Source organism: Empidonax traillii, unplaced genomic scaffold, assembly GCF_003031625.1.
Source record: "Empidonax traillii isolate 1590-97213 ecotype Southwest subspecies unplaced genomic scaffold, ASM303162v1 scaffold289:size826226, whole genome shotgun sequence".
Lineage (NCBI taxonomy): Eukaryota > Metazoa > Chordata > Aves > Passeriformes > Tyrannidae > Empidonax > Empidonax traillii.
In genome coordinates this window covers 315588-333117 of record NW_020955482.1, presented here as the reverse complement: position 1 = coordinate 333117, position 17530 = coordinate 315588, and the positions used below count along the sequence as shown (strand labels likewise).

Genomic DNA, 17530 nt, shown 5'->3' with positions numbered 1-17530 from the left:
TCCAGCAGCATTATCTCCCATTGGTGGGGACTAAGTTTTATTCTACTAAGGAGTGTACCATGAGATTTTTACGTATAAAAGAAAATAATTTTGTGTATCCAGCACTAACCTCCAAAGAAATATCACTGATCAGGCAGAAATGTTATGCCCCTGCAGTGTTAAAGATACCCAAATCCAAGACACTGAGGATGTCACCCACCTATTTACAAGAAAGTAAGAATCTGTATTTTCCCTTTCATACCTTGGCAGCTGCCAGACCACCTGAGCCCCCACCAATGACAATGAGATCATAGTCGTAGGAATCTGGCACCGGTGCGAGCCCGTTCATTTCCATCGGTTTCTGAGGCTTGTCTTCCTTATGTGCCTGAACAGAGGGGGGAAAAAAGTATTAGGGAATATTGAAACATTATCCACAGTGTTCCAAAATTAGTATTTTCAGCAGCAAATATTGTGATAAGAGAATATAATTGCATCTGAATTCTCTGAGCTCTGCTTGTAATTATTTTTTTTTCTTAATCCATCCTTGAATAGCTCAGTACCTGTTAGGTACTGAATTATGAATTTTCTCGTTTGTTGGAGCCCAGGGTTTCCTTGCAGAGCTTAATTTTCCACAACAATGCAACTCCAGTGCCTCCTCATTCTGCACTACAGGATGAGATACATAACTGCTAACATAAGCTTTCCATTAATTTATTTTATTCTTTTCATCTGCCCTGGACTTTCCTAATTAGTGTTTTTCCCCTCCTCTTGCATATAGTAGTAGGAAAATACAACAACCCTATACAACATTGCAACAATCTACAGTAATTCCCAGCCTTGCCAATAGAATGATCAGAACTGAATGAAGAAAAAAACTTCAGAAAACTACATTTTTGTAACATGCTTGTGTTTATTCTTGCTTCCGTTTAGCACTAGAACTTTGGCAACAAAAGGATCAAGTATGGCCACCATGGTTTCAGAAGAGATTTTTTTTTGTTGTTGTTATCTCAATTACTACCACAGAAAAACAACTCATAAGTCCTAAAATGCATTTTGGCAGCTGTATGCCACAAAGATCATAGTGCTGTCTTTCTAAAATGAGCTTTTGTACTTAATTCGCAAAGTTGCAGGCTATCAAGGCTTCAGACCTTCAAGCCTTTGGAGTTGCTGAGAAAATTCTCAGATGACTCTCAAATTGCAAGACAAGATCTGAAGTGCCTTTCCTGATGTAAATCAGTATCAACAAAAGTAATGAAAAAACTTTAAAGACCAAAAATTAAGAAACCCATATTTTGTCACTTTATGAATCTGCTCTCTTTTATTAAGTATTTCCACCGTCCTGACTAGGTAGGACTTCATTCAGTACTACTGGAATAATTATGGCAAATCAAAGAAAAGAAAAAAGCCCAAAGAAGTTACCCTTTTCTTTTCATCTTAGTTTCATTTTGCATTAAGCAGCCCTTTCTACTCAACCCATTCTACTGTCACCTTTCTCTGAGGTTTCATTAGTCCCTGTCTTTAACTGTGTCTACTCTACTGACGGCTGCCAGCAGAGATACACCGACAAAAGTCCTCTCTCCCTCAGACAAATTACACAGCAACGTCAGCAGAAATTCAGACTGTGCATCTGCCTGTAGAAAGTTAGATTTTAATAGGATTTCATAAGCCTGTTAACAGTAAAAACCAAACCTAGAAACCACCTGTGGCTGCTGTGAAGGCAACCAAAAATACCTCATTCTCCTTCCTCTGCTGTGCAATCCCAACATTCACCCCTTACACTAAATCAACTTTGCGAACAGTTTTTACTATTTTTCTAACGCAGCCATTAGCCAGGCTCAAACTTCCTACTGCAATCAGAGTAACAGTGGAAAAGGGACATAGATGGTGTCATGACATGCAGCTTCACTTTATTTGTATTTAGGGATATAAAATTAGAGAAAGGGTGCCATTCTTTACCAAAGCATGCCTTCTTGTTCCCTTAGTGGCAAGAGGATGGTGTGACGCCTAAGGGCAGACTAACTCCTACATAGTCATCAAACCCAACTACCAAGGACAGTATCTTTATGATGCATTTAAAGAAACCACAAAAACTACTCATGAAATTTGATTAGATCACTACTTATATAGTGCTACTTTTGAAAAACGCTTTATGTTTTCACATGGAATAAGAATCTTCAGCTTTTATTCCCTCCTGTTTGGTTCATTTTTCATTACTTCTTCACAATAATTCTGTATGAAAACATGTTAAAAGTTTAGATCAGACAAAGTAGATTACAACCTCACTCTCTGAAGCCAGGATCTTGACAAGCTCCACGTTCCATTTACCAGGTGAACTTGGCCATGACCATGATCCATCCTGGAAACAGATTTCTTCCATTCTTCTCCCATGAACTGCAATTTTTACAATAAAGCCTACCTGCTGATTATTTTTCAGTGGCAAAACTAAATTATAGACTTTAAAATGTATCTCCCCCTACCTTTAAAGTTTTCTCATGATCTCCTGTCGGCTTCTCCTGTACAGAAACTGGCCGTGAAGTTTCTGCTGCTGCTTCGCGCTGCCCTTCCCGCAGCTTTGAGGTTCCCTCTGTGAAATAAAGAGTAAAATAATGTAGTGTCTGGAGAAATGTCCTTTATGAAGGCTGTGCTCCTCCAGGGAAATTGTCTGGGGGAGTGGCCTGGCAGCCTCACTGCTTCCTCATCAGCGGCATGCCTGTCCCAGGGCAGCGTTTCCTAAGGCGGTCGATGAGTAATTTGCAACGTTAGGATGACTTGCTATATTTTTCTCTCGAATAAAATCCCATATGAGAGTTGGCTGAGATTTCAGTACTTTTTGCCAATCTAACAATATGCTTGGAACAAAGCAAGGAAATCATGTTTGCTGTGGTTAAGCCTGAAACTTCAGTCTTAAAGGACAATTATGATTTTCAGCTTTCTTGCCCAGAAAGTGAAGTTCTTATTCTGATGTGCTTTTTTTTTTTTTTTTTTTTAATAAGAACTGTACTTTTTAAAACTGAATTACAGGGTTTTATTTTTCTTCTGCAACTAGTTGTCTGAAAACTTCTTTCAGTTTGATGTATTGATGTAATTGGTTTTTTCCATGCAATTTCTTCCCCAACTCCCCAGTAATTTCTGACACATGGTATTGCTCAGACTGTGAAATCCTCTAAATAAACATATTCCAAAGTTTGAAAAAAATCAGCTTGCCCACTGGTAATAAATGATTTTATATATATATATATATATATATATATATATGTATGTATATTTATTTATATATATCCCCAATATAAAAGTTTAAAAAGGAAAGGAAAAAAATAACATATTTACTCATGATGAAACTTTATTTGATGTGGCATCAATAAAGAAAAACAGAGAAAATCTAATACTTGATTGGAATCCATTATTAGCTGTATCTTCCCGCACAGAACTGAGTTATAAGCTTAATTTCCAATAAATGGGTCACTACAAACTTGTTTGTACTTAATCACATACTTTGCACTGCACAGCCAGCATTAATTAGCAAACCCTGACACGTGCCCCTACTTAGAAAAACAGCCATACTGAATGCTATGCATACATTCCTTGGGCACTGAGCCCAAAAACCTGAAAAGCATTCACACACACAGACACAAACAAAAAAAGGCAGTCATTGAAAATTGGTTTATAATCTTGTCATCTCTGATTTCTTCTCTGAAACTTGGTGATAGGATTCCTCTATCTCACAATGGTATTGGGAACATTGCTGATGGTGGTAAAGGGGCTTAAGGATCAGAATTGTTATGCAATACTTAATAGTAGTATTAGTGATGGATAATACTTTTCCTTTTCTAGTTGGGGAATGTACAAATGTAAAAAGACAGAAAGAATACAGGTTTTGAACAGCCTTCACAAATAATAACTTCACAACCTTCACAAAGGATAATTTTTTGCTTCAATATATTATCAAAGTTACAATTCTGTGTATACCTCAAGCAACTGACAGAATACTTTATTCCTACAACAAGTTTAAACAACCTAAGGAATGTTCACCTAAAACTATATCTTCACTGAGATAAAAATCTAGTCTTTAGACAACACAGGCATTTATATAAACATCTCTAATTATTTTCAGGTAGATCTGTGCCAGAGGTGCAAAGCTTTAGCAATAGCCCCAAAACCCAAAGGCAACCATAACCTCTGGCAGAGACTTGAAAGACTCTGTATGTTGGCTGCCTCAGCTGCTGGGGGCCTCTCCCTTGTTGGTTTGGGCAACCTGCCACAGGCAGGATGACAAAGCAGAAAGTGCTCTGTGCGTCACTCGCTTGCTCTCGATAAAATTCCATCCTTTAACAGCAGTTACAATAACCCACAGTCCAGGTGAATCAATACTTTCCAAAAATGAATCAGTAGACACTGTTTTGCAGAGTGAGGTTGATAAGGTGAAGCTGAATCATGGAACCTGGGTAACCCTCAGAGATGTAGTGGCGAGTACGAGAACAACTCTCTTTGCCTGATAAGTATCAGCGTTACTTCAGTAAGTTTGTAGCAACTCACAGCAACTGAAGGAAGATCCAGTGAGGCTCTTGCCCTGCACTACTGCCATCTTTGGTTTTTGTTAGTCCCAATCTAGATGGCGGCTGTTGAGTGCTACCTAACTTATGACCCTCCAACTGCTCCTTCATGTGTGAATTGATCCAACAAATCAATACTACCAAATGGGAACAAGTCTACTCTCCTCCACCACACCGTTTCCTTCTTCTTCTTGCTGTCTGCACACTTGGCACCAGCCCTGGCAGATGTCAGACCTTTGCATGAGCTAAATCAACTCACTAACCCAAGAGAAAATTAACCCAGGAGAAGAAAAGTTGTAGACAGTTTCCCACCAGTCCAACAAGCTCAGCCAGCCCAGGGAGGGATCTTGTAAGCACCACAGCTGGTGCCAGGCAGAAGGCATATCCATATAGATTGGCAGGGATGAAGAGGAGGCAGGAACATTTCCCTCTCTGGTAGCAGTGAAACTGCCAGTTTTGCTCAACAGCTTGTTAAAACAGAAAGAAACCCCACCTTTTAAACCTTACTTCTCGGGCAGAGGGGGAAAAAATGCAGTGAAGCAACTATGGTATTTTTAATCCATATCCTTCCTTATTGGGAGTGAGCTTCCTCACAAACCAAAGTCCTCCCTGGTACCGAGGCCTCTGAACTTTTGACTGTTGGTTGTGTAACCTTGTAAGCAGAACTACTGCAGGATAAGAACCACCTTATTCTGCAAAAGTGTACAACCAGGGATCCCACGAGCTGATGAGGCAGGATGTGGGGACCCGCGGAAAGCACTTACCCTTCCACTATTCACTGTGAAGATCTGGAAGTGGCACTTCAAGGCAAAAATCTGCACTTATTTACCTAGATTTTCTGTATCACACAGAAGAACATTATCAAGAAGAAAAAAACCTCACATTTTTTACGAACTGTAATTTAAAAAATATCCACCTCTACTCCAGTAGTTCAGAAGATGCCTTTAAATTTGTAATGTTTCCATACAAGCATGTAACTTGCTTTACAGCCCTGTCTTCAGGCATCTGAGAAGTACAGGCCATTTCATACAATGATGAACATTTACATTATGTCCAAGTGAACTTTTTAGGTTGAGAAATTTTCAGCTTTTCCCTCTTCTAGATTTGCTCATTTCTGCACTATCAACACAGGTCACTACCTCCTCCATTGCATAAACTCAAACATTTGGTATTGGTGGGAGCAGAGCCATTACATCATTCAGATTACAAGGGGAAAGAAACCAAGCCTTTAAAATACACACCTCCAGCCTGGATCATATCACAAATCCACACCGAGAGGATGCCTTGCAATCAGCTGACCTGACAAAACTGATAAGAAATTGAAGCCTGGGGCTTTGCTGGCATGCATGTCTTTAGCTTTACCTATTAAACTTCCTTTTTCTCAATACATGAGTTTTCTCACTTTCATTCTTCCAATTCTCTTCCCCATCCCACCAGGAAGGAGGCAGTGAGCAGCTGTGTAGGGCTGAGCTGTCAGCTGGGCTTAAATTATGACATTCTCAAATCCAAAACCTAGCAAGACTGACAAGCAAAAGCGTAAAGTGCATTTTCCTAAGAAATCAGAAGTTCCCTAAACTGTTTTTGCTTATATTTGTTCACTGTGTTGCTGGAAAGTATTTTAAATTTATTTGTATTCTTGTTAATATGCTTTTCATATCCAAGGGCTTAAAACTTCTCCCATTTAAATAAAAGATAGGCTGAATGGGATCATGATCAAGGCATAAGTGGAATAACTGAGCTTTCCACCTACTTGAAGCAGGGAGTCTACTTTGTCACAGATTTCTGTGAGCAGTCCTGACTGAAGTACACAGCATTACTCCAAAACACCCATCTCCTTCATACAAAACATACGTTCTTTTTTCACCACAACTATATGAGTATAAACGGCCTTTAAAATAATTTCCATAAAGTGGCAAAACATGTAGATACAAACTTTCTTTTGGGAACGTGGCAACCTAAGAGTTCAGTTCTCTAAGGTAGAAGAGAAAAAAAACCCTCATCATTCTCAGCAAAACAAATGCAGTCAACATGTGAAAAAGGCAGAAAATGGCAGAAAGCTTCACAGCACTGTTCTCTCAAAGGACAATAAAAATCTGCTGAGAACTGTTAATCTGACCTCTACAGAGCAGGGTAGGAATTACAAAACCGAGACAAGCCAAAGAAGAAATACTGACAGAGGAATGATGAATGCCAGATCAAACGAAATACTAACTTTCAAGTGACATCCATCTGAGGGCCTGATTCAAAGCTCTATTTACACAACAAAAAAGTTCTGACTCAAACAAAGGCCTTAAATGACAAAATTCATCCTTTTCAGCTCAGTTTTTTAATGAACATCTGGGGACTGGCTCAGCAAAATCCTCCAATCTGCTTTTCACTCAAGATAGGTCAGCATTGTATTTTGAGGACTTTAATCCACCACCTTTGCAATCCCAGAAGAATGTGAAGAGCTGCTAACCTAAGGCAAGAAACTCAACCCTAAAATACCTACTTCTCAACCTCTAATAACCAGCCACTCAGGTTCATACCTGTCACATCCTGATAGTCTGCAAAAGGGCTTCTGAAACTGGTCCCAGTTCCTAGTTCCTAGCAGAAGTAATTCCTACTTTCAGGCATTTGTTTACCTTTTACTTTTCTAAGTATTCATGCAGCTACCTCGAAGTCCAATTGTAACACGAAAAAGTACTTTACTTCACTGATTTCAGAAGTTCAACTGTACTCCTTGTTTTTTTATGAAAAGCCATAATAATTACAGAACTTTAAACCTCACTCCAACTAGATATGGGCTTTCTCACAGCCTTTCTTAGTAGTGCTCTCTGACACCAAAGTCCTTAGCAGTATCAGACAGTGGATACTTGCTCTTGAAAGTCTTCAGCCATTCCTCATTTCTTATGTAATTGTTTACAGTAAACTGTACAGGAATTAGCCAGGTTGCTCTAATTAGCACAAACAGAGATGTTTTCTGTGAGCATAACATCACATGCTGGCCTCAAGTATTTCTAGAACACCTCTACTACAAACTCTGTTAGCTCTAACAGAACAAGCTATATAAATTTAAAAATTATACATTTCAGATTATGTCTTCCTTGGTAAAAGACAAGCAATCATAAATTAATTATGTATTTTTGACCACTTCCATCTTCCACTTTATTTCATTGTGAACTAAATTAACTAGGCTTTGAAAAACTTAAGATACAGCTTCTCTGCCCCTGGTATTGTGCTAAAAGCTACAACACCTTATTTAATGATTTATATGCAATCATTATGGAAAATATAATCTTACAATACTGGTAATTTTAACATGGATTTTTGTCTATTCCCTTCAAAAGTCAACGTTGCTTTTGCATTTACCCATAATAGTATAATGCTTTTTCTAATCCAAATCAAAGCAAAGGAAGCTGATTTCTGGTATGACTACCTGTAGGTATATCATGCTCACAGTGCCATCCATACTGGCTCACCCTTTATTTGGGATGACCTGAAAAAGCTGAGTTTCCTGACTTTTCTTCTTGAAATTCCTGTGGTCAATACAAACTTGTGGCTCCCACAAACTGTGATTAATACTCTCATGCTACCTTTTTTTTTTTTTTTTTCCTGGTCAGTAAATAAACAACTCTCTGACAGGAGGAGGAAGCATCACCAGCCACACTTATTCAAGTGTGGCACCTGAGGCACAGAGAGGTAAAAGAGCACTCAGAAGGGCTGGAACAGGATCTCCCAGGTGCTGGTGCTATTCATTATCCCTACTGCCACTGGCCATTCCTTTATTGTCTCTACCACAACTAAAGCCATTTAATTCAATCCCACACACCTCTTTGTAATCAAGCTTGCATTTGAGTCATAGAGAACATAAAAAATATGGTGGAAAACAGCTCATACAAAACCAGGTTATTTGTCAAAAGAGCCAGTATTAAAAGTGATCATGGTTAAAGGAAAAAAATTTTTTTGTAGGCAATATCCCAGAAAGGGCATGAAGTTTAAGGAGGTATTATATTACACCATGGGAAGTACTTAGGTACTTGGCTTAAAAAAACTGTGATTTTTTTTTTTAAGAGGTAGGGGAAAAAAACCCACTTATTTTAATTCAGAATAATCAAAGTTTCTTGTCTTTGAGAAACAAAAGGACTTAGGAGGGACAATTTAATCCTCCTTGTAGCAGCCCAGCAAGCAATGACACAGCGTTTCCGTGAGGTGAGTGAAGCAGCACAGTCTAACAGGTCACTGCCCTCCGAACTCTCTTGCCAGCTAAGTGATATGACAAAATCAATCTGATGCACACAGGCTCTGACAAAGCTCTGGTTGGAAATGGTTGTGAAAGACGAGTGTAAAACAACAAATTCGTTACAACTTGTGAGCCAGAATTACAGAGACGTGCTTGCTTTGTGTCAGGCTGTGCAAACAGCGGAGGAGATAAGGAAGTCAAGAGTTTCCTTCTCACCCTACCGGGGATGCAAGGCCGGGACACAGGTGAGGTGACCATGTCAAACAGCACTTTCTTCCCCCAGCAGCTGACTCAATATGCAAAACAGGCAACTTCCCTAGAACAGAAGATAAAATAAGATGCTATCTCGGTTCACTATGCAAAACCAGTTCATTAGCAGATTCTTAAGAAAAGCTAGGATTACACTAGACTAACCTACCATTATTTTCTATGGAAATAAAAGTATTTGCATGCTTTACTTACTTCCTCCCTTTGCATTTATATCTCTTTTATGCAAACAAAAGTGCTGGGTCAGATAGGGTTGTAATAGCCAAAAAATTACAGGAGGTCACACAACTCAACAGGGTTTACCATAAATGAGTCCAGCTACATACTCAGTAGTACAAGGCACAAAGAGTACAGATAGAAAAGGCAATATGCTAAGAAAAGCAACAGCTGTGAGCTTTTTGTAAGAAAAATAGAGGGTAAAACCAAACTGAGGATAAGGAAAAAGAGAGGCCATCAAATATAATCAGGTTCTGTGAGGAAGACCTACAATGTGACACAACATTCAAAATGGAAGGTATTGAGAAGTAGGAACGAGGAAAAAATAACCAAGCACTGGAAAAAAATGAGATACTACAAACTGCAAGGCAGTTTGTAACAGTTTTGCAACAGGCAGGTATCAAAAACATGCAGGACATCAAAGATAGAACATTCTCAGGAGATAGCAGTGATGAAGAAAAAGGATGATAAGTTACCAATTTGGCATAATGAGTGAGACACAGTGCACGATTCTATCTGGTATTCAGTTTGTTTTCTACAGGCACAATCAAAACAATAACAAGACATCCTACCAAAGGGTGTCCCAGATGGGCTTAATGAAGGAACAACTTTTAGACAGGAACAAGGGGTAGAGTTTTGAAAATAGAGAGGGCATAAAAAAGGACTGGAAAAAAGGAGACAAGTACCATACATTTTTGAAGGCCAATCACTGTTTCCGTTCACAGCAGAAATCAAGGGGATGGCATAACTATTAACAAGGACAGAGGAAGTACATGGACATTAAGCCACATTAAGCATTTGAGTCTACTCTTCTCCATAAAGAGTTCTATGACACATCTGTTATTGTTACCTGCTCACATGTAAATTATATGGTCAACACATTTCCAGGAAATACTGCAAAAGTAAAAATATTTGGGGCCTCATTATTCAGACACTCACCACATGTAAATGTCAACGCAACTTAACCACCGTTGGTGTTTGTACTCCAGCACAGAACTAGGACCACCAAAGTGGATCCCCTGTTATTCCATCTCACAGTGATGCTGCATTCAGGGGTTCTCAGATTACCACTAACAATGAGGAACTATTATTTTAGCATTACTTTGTCAATTCCCTTTGTAGAATCCACCCCAAATTTCATTCCATGTCTACTGTAACTTTCCAGGTCCACCAGTGGGTGTGTGCTGTATCCTGAGTGCCCAGTCCTAAAAGAAGCTGAGCAACTTCAATCTACGTCAAAATCAAACTGAACTGAAACACGGCTGCTCACAAAATTCAACTAGCACGAGGGCCTGGGAGAAAGAAAGTAGCACTTGAAGCTATACCAAGGTACAGTCCAACAGAAACAAACAATATGTTTTATAAAGCAAAAGCTGCAACTCAGGCTATCTTAATTCTGATGTGTAAGTTTAGTCCCTTATTGTATAGCTCTGAATTTTGTCCTTAGTCCTTTCCACAGTAAAATGCCTGTTTATAATACAGAAAACTAAAAAGGTGTGGAAAAAAAATTAACAAAAAAATCAGGAAAAGCACTCTCTTCGGAGTTATTTCCAATTTTCATACTTTTACATCCACAAAATGCCATAAATACTGCACGTGTAAAACTCAATTGTTGAAGTAAACTGAATGGTATTTGAAGATTGAGAATAACCCCTTTTGAAAGCACAAGCTAAGGACAAGAGAATGTATTTAATAGCTATGTTATGCAAACCATATATAAGCACTTTATCTTAACATTTTTACTTTTTCCTCTGCTAGCCACCATTTTTCTTGCCAGTTTTGCTCATTGCCAGCTCCCCACTGTTTATTTTTTTAACCCTCTTTAGATCTTACAGTAAATTAATAACTAAATTTATCATTGCCATTGTCAAAATGATGGAAGGGTGGGAAAAAATCCAGAAAGCCATTAAGAAATTCTTACAGCTACCAATGGCCCAATTTCGTCCTCCTACAACACACGTAAGTTTAGATATACTTTGTCCAAGGGGTGCATGGAGATGTTAAAACACCCTACTGCTGGTTATGACTAACTATAGAAAGGGGTAATTTTAGATTGCTCGTGTTTTAGAGTCAGTTAAACAATGAGTAATTAGCTTATTTGAATTATGTTTCCATTTTAAACTAAATTATGTATTTCTATTCACATTTATGTTTTTTTTGTTTTGTTTTGTTTTAATCTTTTGTTTAACCTCTTCTACAGCACCCACAACTTCCCTCATCTCTTGTCCTTGGTGGACATTAAAAAACTTTGATGTCTCCTTTGGGAAACAGACATTGGGTTTCAGATAACAATCTACTAGTGTGCAACTATCCCAGAAGAAAAGCTGCCTTGGTGCTGAAATATAAACCTTGATGTCACATTTTAAACCAACCTTCCTTGAGAATTACTTTAAGACACTGCCAGAGTTATAGAACAGGCAGCAGAATGTCTTAAACTGAAAAACCAAAGATACAGCAGAGCATATAAACCAAAGCCCAAACAATAGGTTCTTCTAAGTCATTTACCCTAAATGAGTCAGCTTCACAAGGCTGAAGAAGCTCATTAAGATGCAGGCTTCGTTTCTGAGTTTGTGTCAGCAGATAGACTGTTGGCCAGAGGAACCAGGTTTGGGTATAACTCCACAGCAGTTTACTTTGTCCCAGACTCTGTGCTACCACACCTGCATAGCTTTCAGTATTTGATTTAAAACTAAACTGGGTATTTCTAAATCATAGCATGGTAGTGGCAGCATTAGGTAAGGGACCTGTTGGGGGTTAACTCTAACTAATATCAGGTCACTGCACTGTTCTGAAAGCCCAAGGGCAACTGGACTCTCTTGACAGTGGTTTGAGAGTTTTCTTTTTTTTTTCCCCCCACTCCTTCTTAGGATCAAGGAACATCCAGTTTCCAGGCTTTTGACTCAGACTGGAGGATTTTGTGTTGGTATAATTGAAAGATACTAAGCAATGTAGAGCCATAACAATAAGCCTATCTCCAGAGTTTTAACTGCTATAAACCTCCTCTTTGTATTTGCCAGCTCCTGCTGTGCCTTACGCAAATTCTTCCGCACAGGCATCTTCATTCTTTGTTTGCCAAGTATCTGACAATTTCCAAATGCACAATAAGACTTAAAATATTATATATAACCTTAAAACTCCCGAGCCGTTTTAGTGTCAATGTTCTCAAAACACTGCATATATAAAAACAGTCCCCTTCCCAAGGATTTGGTGGAGCTGAAAAAACTCCTTCAATAGTAGATGCTCAATGAAGCACTACATCCTAAGAGTGCCTTTTCATTTAAGCAGAACTGCTGTTCAGTGTCAGATGTAAGCATAGATTCATTTTCCGGCGTTCATTACTTCAAGCCCATTATTTATCTTCTTTCATCAGACTTTTATAGACCCAGTGAGAGCATAGTAAATGCTATGTCCAAAGAGAATCTCAGGCTGAAGTTCTGACTCAGAAGAGGGACAAATCAGACAGCTGAAACACAAATTTCCCCAATGCTGTCGTGGGAAAATGCCTCAATCCTGGTAGACAGAAAACATCTCTACGGACCAGAGGGCCATTAGCTCCCGTCTAACTCAAGGTCCTCAGCACAGGCTCCTTTCAGGACACAGCGTTTGCTGGGAACGCTCACGCAGCACCACTGCCCGCACTCCCCAAGGCCGGAGTCCCACTCCCTGCATCTCCCCAGGGCCGGGTCTTGCTCCCTGCATCCCCCCGCACTCCCGTGAGCGGGACGATGGCACAGACTGCCCAGCCCCGCTGGCCTCAAACAAAGCCAGTCAAGAGACAATCAGGCTGTGTTTGGGCACAGGTGACCAGCACAGGCGGTCGGACCGCCGGTCATCCCTGCCGAAGGCACAGCAAAGTTGTTCTGCAGCGGAGGGAGGGGGCAGCAAGAGAGGGAGCCCTCCCGGGTGTTTCGCCGGAAAACCGGCGGCAATTTCTCCGGCCGCCTCCCTCCCGGCCCCGCCGCGCCCGGAGCCCTCCAGGTGCGAGGCGCTGCCAGGCAGGTGCCCCCCGCCCTCCCGCCCGCCTACCTGCCCGGCGCCGCCGCTCGGGGAGCGCTCCGCCGGGCGCCTGCCGCACCGCCTGGCTCTTCCGCAGGGTGCTGCCCATGGCGCGGACGGGTGGGATGCGATGGGATGGGACGGGACGGGATGGGATGGGCCGGGATCGGGTCCTCTCGAAGATCCTCGCCCCCCCCCCCCGCCCCGGCAGCGCCCCCTGGCGGTCGCGCCCGCCCCGCCCGGCCCCGTCGCGATGGCGACGGACGCGGTCGGAGCCAGCCCGGGGCTGCAGCGCCCCCTGGCGGCGGGATGGGCTCTCCGCGGAGCTCTCCTCCCGTGGGATGCCGGCGACAGGCAGGAGGTGCTTCAGGAACGGGGTTTTTTTCCCCACAGTTGATGGTTCATGGTAAGAAATATATGTACAGGAAAGCCACTGTAACTGAAGGGTTAACTGTGTGAGGTAGGAAGCCTGAGCAGGCTTATTGAGCTCTCTCCTCTGGGCTCAGGACATTATTCGTCACTTTTATCTCACAGGGCTGCCCAGGGTGCAGCCCCATCGTAGTGGCTTTCAAGTGAATTGGCAAGAGGAGAGCCTGGCAAGGACTTCTGGCATCGGCTGAGAAGCCGGACAGGGCAAGATGAAAGCCATGACCCTGTAAACCATCACCACACCTGCACACAAATGTTGCCTGCTATTGTTGGTCCACTTTGAGCTTTCTTCTCTATCAGTCCAGTTTGAGCTTTCTTCACTCTTCACACGGAAGGAAGTGTATGGCTTGTTACACCAAACACAGCAATTTATCTGACCGGCATTCTTGCTTACAGCAAATACTGACATTTGTTTGAAGTGATTTAAAAAGATGCAAACCCAACCATCAACGGTGTTGTTCGATGGATTTTCTTCTCAGTTGCTGGGCTGATTGACTGCTGGGCTCTCTATTTCAGATTGACTGCTGGGCTCTGGGGCTGAGAGAGCATGAAGGATGCTGTGATGACACCACATGGCAGCAAAATGAATGCTGTAGACTGAGGAGCTCTTAGTGTCAGTCACCACTGAGCTGCTCTCTTGTCCTGTATAAGTCCTAAGAGTCCTCCAGTGTAAAATGTAAACATCATGGCTATTTATCCTACAACCCTCCAGAGCTGTGATTACCCTTCAGTGCAGGACTCCAACCATGTCAGCTCTCAGTACTCCACCACAAAAGTAATAATGAACTACAACAAAGGGAAAAAAGAGATCAGAATATTAACTTTGAGTCTTGATGTTTAAGAGGCATTGTCTCCCCAACCTCAGCTTTTTTGCACAGAGGACTTAATTCCTATTTGTATTCCTGTATTACTCTTCTACTCTGCAGTGGTATCTCCAGCGTCAGCTGGGGTTTCAAATACCAAAAAACACACAACTATACTTAAGACTGTTAAGTGGAAAAAAGTCTCTGAACCTACTGTGGGAATGACCACTATGATTTTAGAAACTATGTCTGCAATATAGATATCTATAGCAACAAAAATTATTATGATAATGAGGATAATAATTGTTATTGGCATTCAGGGATTATTACAGCTTCAAAAATATAGTTATTAAAATAATTTGCTGAACAAGCTTAGGGAAGGAACTTTATTCCACCAAACCCCATCTCAATATTTTCATTAAATGAGAACTACCAGCTGGCAATTCAGCCAATTTGAGAAAAAAATCAAATTTAAAAAACCACCATAGAGTGCCATTCCTCATTCACACTGTTTCATTTTGCTGATTCTTTTGCAATTATGTTCTAATCATATTTCCTTTTATTAAGAAATGAAAAAGGTTTTACATTATTGCAGTGAAGATCCACTGAAGTAATGGGAAAAAGGAAGTTCTATATTTGAGATGTTTCATAGTTTGAAAACTAGTCCATCAAAAAATCAGAATTATCCAAGGTCACTTATAATCAAAGAATCTCACTGCAGAACAGAATCTTGATGTTGCACCCAAAGACTGGCACACATTTTCACTTTTTTTTCCCCACTCCTCTCCATCGGTTGCTTCCTACAGTGTTAGTCTCACAGAAGCTGTTATAACCTCCTCACAAACACTCCCCTCAGGCCATTCAAAGTACAGTTGCAGAATTTACGTTCCTTAAGTCTTCTTTTAGTCAGACTACTCCTGATCTTGGCCTCTTAAGAGATAACTCCTCTTTGTTATTTCCTACAGGCTTCATGTTTTCTCCTGAATTACAGGTTGTGATCAACTCCAAGGACCTATTAAACTTTTTCCTTTTGGCTGATTTACTATCTTGTCAGATCATAATTTTTCCAGTTTTACCTACTTCTTTATGTTCTTCTCCACAGAGGCCTATTGTGTGCTCTCACAGTGTTCTCAAAGTTAAATCTTTTTTTCTGCCCACATTCAAAAAGTATCTGCCCTCTTTCTATTTAAATTTTGCCTAGAAATTACGCTTCTGAGGAGGCTTAAGGAAAGTCAAGTACATTCATTTATCTTTTCATTTATCCTTAATTGACTGAACTGCACACATACATGAGGTCCTGTGCTGAACCCCTGAAATATAAGCAGAATATGATTAGAAGAATAACGGAAAGTGGAAGGAAGAGAATGGAAGAAAAATGCAGTATATTCCAGTTATTAATAATGTGATCTGATGCCTTGTTCACACATTACACGTTTTTGTCAGTCTTTGTCTTTTTTCTCATTATTTAGACCCTTTGGGAGAGAAATTGTATCTTCCTCTCTCTTCAGAAAATGCTTGATATTTCAATTTCTACTGCTGTCCTCCTCATAAATAATCTTCATGCTGTCCTTTTCCACTCATAAGGACACACACAGGAGAGCAGTCTTCAGGATCATACAGTTGAAGGGCACTGTAGTATCTCCCTGACACAGACACCAACTCAGACCCCTCTTGAGGGTCAGAGGTAAGTCTTTCTACTGAAGTCACCAGGAGACTGAAGCCCTATTTCAGTTTGGTACCAAATCTGCTTTGGGTGGTGCCAAGCAACAGCACAAGAGAAAATGGGCAGAAATTGATGCACAGGAAGTTCCACCTGAACACGAGGAAAACTTTACTGTGCAGGTGACCATGCACTGGAACAGACTGCCCAGAAACTTTGTGCTGTTTCCGTTGCTGGAGATATTCAATCCTGTGCCACGTGCTCTAGGATGACTCTGCTTGAGCAAGGAGCTGGGACCAGATGACCCACTGTGGTCCCTTCCAACCTGACCCATTCTGTGATTCTGTGGGTTTGTCTGTTTTTCTGTTAGTTCTACCTACATGAAAATTTAGTGCAGTTCTTCAGAAGTGCTTTGTTAAGGAGCAGGACAGCAAGGACTGCCTCATTAGAAATACCTGTGAAAGTCCTGAAAATCTGTCATGTACATCTTGTTTTCAGTCTTGAACTATTATAAGGCATAGACTGCATAAGCTACCAGTGCTGGGATTAAGAGATCTCCAGTGATAAATTCAACTAATGTATAAAGAGTCCATAAGATACTGGAAGGACTAATAAAAATAGTAATTACATTAAGATATTCACTGATAATGTTCTTCACAAGGACAAAATATAAGGTGTTTTGCTCTGTCTTGAAAGCTCGATAAAGACATTTTATAGCAAATGTATTTGGTGCTTGATTGCTGCTGAAGGATCTATGACAAAGCTGTGATTATCTAAATGGTGCATCAATGGGACCAGTCCCTCAGTTGTTTCCGAGATAATTGATTCCCAGCTCCCTGTGATTATTATTAGTGATCATTAAATAATACTAGAATTTCTGTTTGCACAAAGATTTCTATATATTCCTTCTATATATAACCTAGGAGGAAGGCTGTCTCAGTAAAGGAAGAGCCCACAGTGACACTTTCTTATAAAGTATAAAATTCTTGGTGCTGAATACAAAATTACCTAAATATTAGCATTAATAAAGCTGACATAGTCCTTGTATTTTCAGACTATTAACGTAATTGAAATACTACTGGTCATTCTTTCAAGCTAAGATTCATTCTCTTTCCTTAGATCAGCCACCTCAATGTTTGGCCTCTTGTACAAGCTCTTGATCGAAGCCCCTTCTGTAGCCAACAGAGAAGACAGGAATGTCCAGACAGTAACTCATCCTTCCGAAGACAGGTACTTCTGAAGAGTGAGCCTCTCCCTAGTCCTTACTGTGGGCAAATTTAAGTGAGAAGAATTCCAGTTTTCCTGTTTAGGTTGACAGAAGAAATCTGTCTCTGCCTACACTGCAAATGGGACAGTGTCAGTCAGTATGTTAATGACAGTGAAGGGGCACTGCTCAGATCCCATCAGT

The 17530-nt window shown here is 40.6% G+C and overlaps 1 protein-coding gene across 1 annotated transcript in view; it reads right to left on the bottom strand.

The window, feature by feature from the left end:
• The window catches only part of TXNRD1 (thioredoxin reductase 1), a 38288-nt gene extending 25018 nt beyond the window's left edge, over positions 1-13270 (bottom strand). The window contains exons 1-3 of the mRNA XM_027890484.1: positions 13261-13270; positions 2457-2563; positions 242-364 (exon numbers count right to left, since the gene is read on the bottom strand). Coding sequence (XP_027746285.1) covers positions 242-334 — 93 coding nt within the window. The 5' untranslated portion in view covers positions 335-364; positions 2457-2563; positions 13261-13270. The remainder of the gene's footprint in view (positions 1-241; positions 365-2456; positions 2564-13260) is intronic.
• Between the last annotated feature and the right edge of the window lie 4260 nt (positions 13271-17530).